At 30.1% G+C, this 8,905-nt stretch overlaps 1 protein-coding gene across 1 annotated transcript; it reads left to right on the top strand.

Moving 5' to 3' along the window:
* The first annotated feature begins 424 nt into the window (after positions 1–424).
* Positions 425–7,482, top strand: LOC145106327 (GDSL esterase/lipase At1g29670-like). The gene is made up of 5 exons (XM_079043333.1): positions 425–746; positions 5,823–5,947; positions 6,320–6,565; positions 6,815–7,055; positions 7,189–7,482. The coding sequence occupies exons 1-5, from the start codon at positions 503–505 to the stop codon at positions 7,398–7,400; spliced, it is 1,068 nt and encodes a 355-aa protein (XP_078899459.1). The 5' UTR covers positions 425–502; the 3' UTR covers positions 7,401–7,482.
* The last annotated feature ends 1,423 nt before the right edge of the window (positions 7,483–8,905 follow it).

The following is an 8,905-nucleotide window of genomic DNA, read 5'->3' as shown; positions in this document are numbered from 1 at the left end:
ATTTGGGGTTGTTTAAATATCGTTTTTACTGTACAGCTTTCTCTACAAAAGGTTTATTTTATGAACAACGGATTTTTTTTTTCTTTCTAGAATTACACAATTATTAAGTAAATTATAACTTTTGAAGTACCATGACGTCGGAATCAATTTTAATAAACCCCACGTTTTAGTTAAAAACTCCATCCAAATTTAATATAGAATGAACCATCCGAGTCAAACCGTTGATACATATATAATAAACGACAAGATGATTGATTTGTTGAATAACACATGATATAAACTCATTAACAAGTAATTTCCAAAAGCAATATATTAATTAAACCATCAAGAAAACAACATTTACAGTAAATATATAATTAATTTATTAGACACTAACTTGCCACCTCTTAACGCTTGAAAAAAGAATTCCCTCATGCCCAACCCTCTTAATCTCTTCCCCTTTAAGTAGTATGCTTTGCCCATTGAAGAACGATCACAAGATCCTTTCCATTAAGAAATTAACATGACTCGGGATCAACTCAGCTTATTTTTCCGGATCCTCATATTTGTTGGGTTGTTGCATAGCCAGGCATCCTGTAAACCGCAAGTCCCATGTTACTTCATATTTGGGGACTCATTGGTTGATAGTGGCAATAACAATGGCCTCAAAACAGCCGTGAAAGCCAATTTTCCGCCGTATGGGATTGATTTTCCAGAAGGCGTCACAGGCAGATTCACGAACGGTCGAAATGTTGCAGATATCATTGGTCTATTTCTCTCTTTATCTCATTTTGTTTGACAATTTAGATTTTCGGATGTCCATTAAGAAAAATAAAGAAATTGTTTTAGAGCAAAGTATCAATTTACTCATTTTTTGACGTTGTAGTTATTATTTTACTCATTTTTTGACGTTGTAGTTATTATTTAGTGAGGGGTATTATATACAATCATACGATACTAATTTTTCCGGCATATCACTTTCTTTATTAACATTGCATATTTGACCATTTTCATTTTAATTTTCATTTTGTGTATTTTATTAACTAAAACTCTAAACAAAAGAAATGTTAACATTATATAAGTGTTTATAGCTAATATCTTCTCTTAATTTTTTATTGCAATATAATACATATTTCGCCTTTTAATAAAAACATCTGAAAAATATAACCGATTTAAGAGGTCGCTGCTTACCCTAACATTAACTTCGGCTATCGTGGACGACAAATTATAAATTGGCTTATTTCAATCAAGAAACATCGTTGACAATCCTTGGTTCATTATCAAAAAAAATAAAATAAAAAACCAATAAATTAAACAAAATTTCTATGATAAAAAATGGATAATGAAACACGTTGCCATTTTTTTTAAAGTCATATGCTTTTAATAAGTAACAACACAATAATTATATTGAGTAATGAAATGATTTTTTATTAACCGCCGTAACAAGTAATTTTATTTTGAACGGCAATCAAATATATTAGCACAAAAAAAATGACTTAAGCGAGAAGCTCAAGTCAAATACACAAAAAATTCGATAAAAATGACATACATAATAATGACAATTCAATATTACAAAATTTGGATCTGTTTTTAATCCAACTGAAATTGTTGATTCTAGTAAGCCTTCCAAATCATCCATAAGGTACACTAAATAAAGGACAAAATCAATCTAGAAGTTGAGAAAATATTGGTTCTTTGATCCTAAGGTTTAACATGCATATTGACCATTTTCATTTTCATTTTGTGCATTTTATTGCGAATGTAACTTTTCCCAACGTTGGTAATTATTAACTAAAACTCTAAACACAAGAAGTGTTAACATTATATAAGTGTTTATAAACACATTTTTCATAAATACACATACATTTCACATACAAATACACATATACATATACATTTCACATACAAATACACTTATACATACATTTTTATCATACATACACATACATTTCATATACAAATACAAATAAATATACATTTCACATACAAATACCAACATTTCATATACCACATTAAAAACAGAAAAAATAAGAAAAAAAACCTGGAAAATCGCTATGGTGTAGTTATATTTCTCGTTGTTGCCGGAGAAGAAGTGATGTCATCGGAGAAGAGGTGGTGTCACCGGAGAAGAAGCTGTGAAACCACCAAAATACAAAATTACCATACAAATTTGTTACATAAAACAAATTGAAAGAGAAAGGAGGAAAAAGAGCACATACCCTCGCTGCAGATGCCGGAAAAACACAAGTTTTCTCGCCGAAACACTTATCACAGCCGGAAAAACGGGCTAAACTAGTGGGGGAGAGGAGGAGTGAAGTGGAAAGGAGAAAGGAGAGAGGTTTTGTGGTGATGGTTGCCTGAAAAATCGAATGGAGAAGCTGTTGTGGTGGTAAATCGCCGGAAAATCGTCGAGAGGAGGATTGTGGATAATTATGGGTTGTCACCTGTTCTGAGACACGGTGTTGTGGTAAAAGGAGCGAACCCTTTAGCAGCGCCAGTATTTGTGGCGACAGGATTGCAATTGGGGCGACATGTTGGAGGGAACGGGTCCCGCGTCTTTTTTGGTGACTAGTAGCGACGACGGCCGTGTCTCTATTAGGGTCGCCGCTATTGCTTTCGTACGGAGGAACCGTATCGATTCGATCAGATGAAAAGTGAACGGCTACGATTGATTCTAGACGAAATCACACGGATGGCCGACGTGTGCTATTAGAGACTACGCATTAGCGGCGATGGGATGCTTTTAGCGACGCCACATACACGTGTTGTCACGTGTCGTCCCTAATAATCCATGTCGTCTCTAATACTGTCGCCTCTAATACTTATATTTCTTGTTGTGCTTTTATTGCAATATAATTACATATTTCGCCTTTTTACCAAAACATCTGAAAAATATAGTATAACACATGTATAACCGATTCAAGAGGTCGCTGCTTACCCTAACATTAACTTCGGCTACCTTGGACGACAAATTATAAATTGGCTTATTTTAATCAAGGTACATCGTTGACAATCCTTGGTTCATTATCATTAACTGAGATTTGTCTAGATATATTGCTCAATAAAAAACTAAGATCCAACGATATAATAATAATAGGAATAAATTAAATAAAATTTCTATGATAAAAAATAGATAATGAAACACGTTGCCATTCTTTTAGATTAACACCCTTTTTTACAAAGTCGTATCATCATCCTACTTAATAAATGAAGGTTTTTTTTTTGACACATGTCAATCTCTTATAAGTTTTGACACTTGTCATTTTGTGGTATTTTTGAAATAAATATTATCCACTTGTCAATTTTTGATTTGTTTTAATTTTTAAAATTAAAGTTATATACTTATATATGTAAAATATTAAATATCATATATATGATATTCAATTGCAATAAATACGTTTCTTCCTTTCTTATTTTAAAGTATATACATTAAAAAATATTTTATATTTACACTTTAATTTAATTTTTAATTTTTTTAAATCAACCCGTGTAATACACGGATCGCACACCTAGTGCTTTTAATAAGTAACAACACAATAATTAAATTAAATACTGAAATGATTTTTTATTAGTCGCCGTAACAAGTTAGAAGTAGCTAGAAAGGAGAGAAACCAATTACAAATTAATAAACAAACAAATCCAAGTTCTAAATGGAAAAGGCTTCGTTTATAACTACTTTACCATAAAAATCGAATCAACTATTATTTCTTTTATTCTTATGCTCTCTAATAAATAAAGGTTTATTTTACAACTTACCATTTTTCAAAGCTTTTGTCAAATGTCATTATATTAGATTTTATAATTATTTAAATTCCAATGATAATCTTTATTTTTTTTATTAATCAATAATCAATTCCAGTAATTAATGACTCTAGTATTATATATATATAAAATATTCATTTTATTTAAATGTTTATTAATTTACAAATATATTTGAATTCAAATAGATGCTCTAATGATACAATTAATGTTGTATATTTGATGATATATATTTGAATTCAAAATATACCTTTAGTATTTTTGTATTTTTAATTTGAATTCTAAAAAAATTATTATTTATTATAAATAAATATGTGTGTATAATACATCTTTATTTCTACCCTAATCAATGAAAAAGAACACCATCTTCAAAAAGTATTTCAAAATTTTGAATCATAACAACTATTTATAATATGTCAATAATTTTTTTTATTAGTATAGAATCAACAACTACTTATTCATTATTTCGTTTGTATTTATTTCGAAAGTTAATTTAAAAATTATTTAATGTTTACACCTTAATTCTCAATATCATTATTTAAAATATCTTAATAATTTTTTATCAGTATAGATTGAATTACTTACTTATTCATTATATGGTTCGTATTTATGTAAAAATATTTTTTTTTAAAATATATATTTAATATTTATACATTGATGTTAAAATTTTATTTTTAATAAATCCGTGTAGTATACGGATCTCACACCTAATTTCTATAAAAAAACAATATAATTTATTTTCTTAAATAGGACATTTGTCATCATTTAAAAGAGATATAGAAAGATAAATAAAGAGAAAAATTGTAGTGGTTTAAAATAGATTTAGAAAGATAAAAATGAAATTTTATAACACACTCTCCAACCCATGAAGTTGCTTAAGCTTGATTCAGCCTAATCTTCCGATGCCAATTCAAGTTCGAATCATTATTCAATCTTTTTTTTACGAAGCAGTCCCAGCCGTTCACCAAATAGTACAACCTACTAAACCAATTCTTTAAAGGAATGTTTCCAATCCAAACATTTCTTCAAATAATCTTATTATTCTAGCCCAAACTTCAGAGCCTCGGAGTCGACTTTCACGAAACTGAATCCCCCTATCATCAAAATGCAAAGTCTTTATCACCACAACCTATAAAAATCATGATTCGTTCAAATTAAGTATTCGCAACAAATAGAATCATACGTCTTCTAGAATCAACACTCAAAAGTACCATCTTTTTTCTTTTTTCTCTTTGACCAATCAACCGATGTATTCATCACTAGTTGGTCGTTCAAGATTTGGATACCGTTTCAAAGTGAGACTGCTCTTGACTAACCATTGTAACTCTTCATAAATAACGGACACATTTTCCTGACCTCTAACTAAAAAAGAACTAACTTAAAAACAACTACCAAGAATCCTAAGTCTAGTTTACTTTCAACATGCTTTTGTTTCTTGTATATATCCTTACTCTTTGGTAACTTTAATATTCATAAAAAATATGCTTTTTTGTTTTCTTTCCAAATAAAAATCCATTTAAATATTTTCCAAGAGTTAATTTTTTTTCTTTGAATATATGTGAATTAATTTGCAACTAGCAAAGAACTCGCGGCTACGCCGCTTTTGGGGTAATATGGGGAAAATCGGCAACCTTTACAAAATACGTGCTGAAAGTGTAAATCACCGCAAATAGGAGAGGTTTTTTGTGTTTTTTATGTCAAAATGTAAAAGTTTTGACTATAAGGACGAAAAGTGTCAAATTCATTAAAAATTTGTGGCAAAAACACCAAAATATAAAACTTTTCACTGCAAGGACGAAAAGTGTCAAAGTTACTAAAGATTTGTGGCAAAACCCTAAAAGCACAAAAACTTAATCAAAACACAAAATTGTAAAAGTTTTCACTTTAAGGACTAAAAGTATCAAATTCACTAAACATTTGTGGCAAAAACCTAAAGACATAAAAGTTACTATTGCTAACTTCCTTTAGATTTAATATATATATATAGAATGTATACTTTTTCGAATTAGATCATTCATTTCAAGATTTGTCCAATTAAAAAGCAATAATAATATTAATGTAAACAAATCTTATATTTGATTTAGGTCAATACCTGGGTTTTGTTAACTTCATCCCACCTTACGCTACAGTAACAGACCAAGTAATTAGCACAGGTGTAAACTACGGTAGTGGCGCTGCTGGTATTCGAGAGGAATCTGGAAATTTTGTGGTAATCGAAATTAGCAACCTATTTATTCCTACACTTTAACTTGTAATCTATTATAAATCCATATCTAATGATCATATTTTCCCAATGAAGTTTATAATAATGGGAAGATACAAGAATATACTCTATACCGTAAGGTCTATGAATATTCGTTGTCTTTGTATTGATAAAGATTCAGGTAGTGTAGAAAAATTCTAAAATTTTAAGGCAAATAGTACTTGGTGTTCCTTTTCTTTTTTTCTTTTTTCTTTTTTCAAAGACAAAATTACATATTTACTTAGTTTCATATATCATATTTTATAGATCATTCTATTAAACATGTATAAAAATAAAAATAAAGCATATAATTTTGTTTCGTTTATTACTTCACTGCAGGGTGATCGGATCAGTTTGGATAGGCAATTACTTAATCACGTAACAACAATTTCACGCATTTCTGCGTTGCAAAGAAACAAGACATTTACCAATGAATACCTTATGAAATGCATTTACTTAGCAGATATTGGAAGCAATGATTACGTCAGCAACTACTTCATACCTAGTATTTACAACACGAGTAGTATATATACTGTTGAGGAATATGCAGTAGTCCTTGCGGAACAATACTATGAACAACTAACGGTATAAATACTATAATATTTGGTTTGATTTTTCATAATATAGGCTTTCTTGGCCATTCTTATTCCCAATCGTATCTTCCTTGCAAGTATAATATGGTTCAAAGGTTATGACACTTCTCATTTTAGTTTCTAATATTTTGTGATCTTTAATACTTTACATATTATAAGTACATAGTTTTAAAAATACTTTATCTATTATAATTAAGTGTTCAACAAAACCTTATATATATTTTTTTAAATCATGTCACAGAAGTTGTATAATTTGGGAGCTAGGAAAGTTATTGTGTTTGGTCTGGGTCAGTTAGGTTGCATGCCAGGTGAGATAGCATTGCATGGAACTAATGGAAAACCATGCGTTGAGTGGATTAATGATGCAGTTAAGCTATTTAATGACCAGCTTAAGCATCTTGTAGAGAAGCTGAACAAAGAGCATAATTGTGATGGAAAATTCACATTTATTAACATTACAAGCATGTCAGCAGCACAAGAAGGTAAAAGAGTACAAAATATTCATATTTATATGGTGTTTCATGTTAATTGCTACATGCCTACATCGTATTTTAAAAACATATTTATTACCTAATATTGAATGTACTAACTTAATAAAATGTTTGGATATTGTAGATATACCTAATCCAAATGTTCCTTGTTGTCAAGTAACGAATGGACAATGTGTTCCAAATTCGATCCCATGTCCTGATCGAGATTTGTATATGTACTATGATTCTTTCCACCCCACAGAAGTTGCAAACACAATCATTGCAAAAAGGTCATACATTGCACTTTCAACCATGGATGCATCTCCATATGATATCAGTCATTTAGCTCGACTTTAATATTGTTTAATATCACATGATGTATACGTGTTGTTTTATGATTCTCTTTATGTATGCAAATAAATGATACTACTATAAACAATACCGTCTTATTATGTCTTCTTTTCAACATTTACATCCATAAAATCCGACCATTAATGGACCAACCAATGTTGACTTTTCCCAAATAATAGTATGCCTGAAATATGGAAAATGTTATGATTGTGATAAAGGGTTATGGATTATCGTTAGAGGATCATAGGTAAACAACTAATGGATGTTAAAAAATGGATATTAAATTCAGATCTTGAGTAAATCAAATTAAGAAAAGAGAAATTAAATTGCCTCCTACTATTTCCTTCTACTAATATACCTACCCACTAAAATTATGCCATTTGTCATCAATATTCCATCTCATCTAATTTAATTTGATATTCCTATAGTGCCCTTAATGAGGTAATTGACAAAAAAGAAAAAAAAAGTCACGTAAGATGATGATCACATGAACGTGCGCATGTAATCCCGATTCCTTCACAATACCGTTCTCAAACCCTTCTTCTCGTGTACTCTCTTGCCCACGACAATTGCTACCCGAGCGCCAACAGCAACAATCACAGCAGCAACGATCACAGCAGTAACAATCAAAACGGCAACAATCAGCAACAATCAGGTAGTTTTTTGTTTTAATTATGTGAAGGCACTACACACAGTAATGTTGTTTTTGAGATTGTGTCTTTGGTTAAATTTTTCCTCTTTGGTCCACTACAATTATCTTAGATATGTACATTAATCATATGAGAAAACAAGTAACCTATAGAAATATATTCAGTTATTCAAGTGTTATATCATCATTGAAAATTACAATTGCAATTATCTTCATTATCTTGATCGTGAACTGATGCACTTTGCCTTTGTCTGATCACAATCCTACTCCTTGGAACAAGTTGATCCCATTAAAGTTAATGTTATGGTGTGGACACCTTAATCGTCTTCCCTTGAGAATCAATTTGCATCATAAAGGTTTGGATATCAACTCTTATTTATGTCTGGTGTGTAATCAACATACAAAAAATGTGAATAATTTGTTCTTTGGGTGTTGTTGTTGATTGATACGAATTCCACAACGAGGTTCCTTCCTTTCCCTTTATCTTTAATATCATGAATGTTTCCATCTATTTGATAGTTATTAGTTGTTACCTTTGATATTAAAGGGCAAGTTTCCTTTTATATTTTCTTTTATATCCTAAATTTTATTTCGTTTATCACTATTATAATCGTGTCCCTCAACATTGGTTTTCTGCCTTGTGTATTTTCAAGAAAGGTTTTCATGTCCGTTCATTTGTGTTTTATTTTCTCTTTAATCATATATTCTACATTCATGTTTGGTTGATTTTCCAACAAGTGGGACTAGAGCCATGTTTTTGAAACCTGCAAATGTTTCAATTAAATTCCTTGAAACCAACAAAGGTTTTGAAGAGTGTTAGAAATAACATATAATATTATCCTACTCTCTAGGATATCTAACT

The sequence above is a fragment of the Lactuca virosa genome, chromosome 4 (assembly GCF_052849685.1).
Source record: "Lactuca virosa cultivar CGN04683 chromosome 4, Lactuca_virosa_CGN04683_v6, whole genome shotgun sequence".
Taxonomy (NCBI): Eukaryota; Viridiplantae; Streptophyta; class Magnoliopsida; order Asterales; family Asteraceae; genus Lactuca; species Lactuca virosa.
The sequence above is the reverse complement of the archived record's forward strand: the minus strand, read 5'-3'. Positions and strand labels throughout refer to the sequence as shown.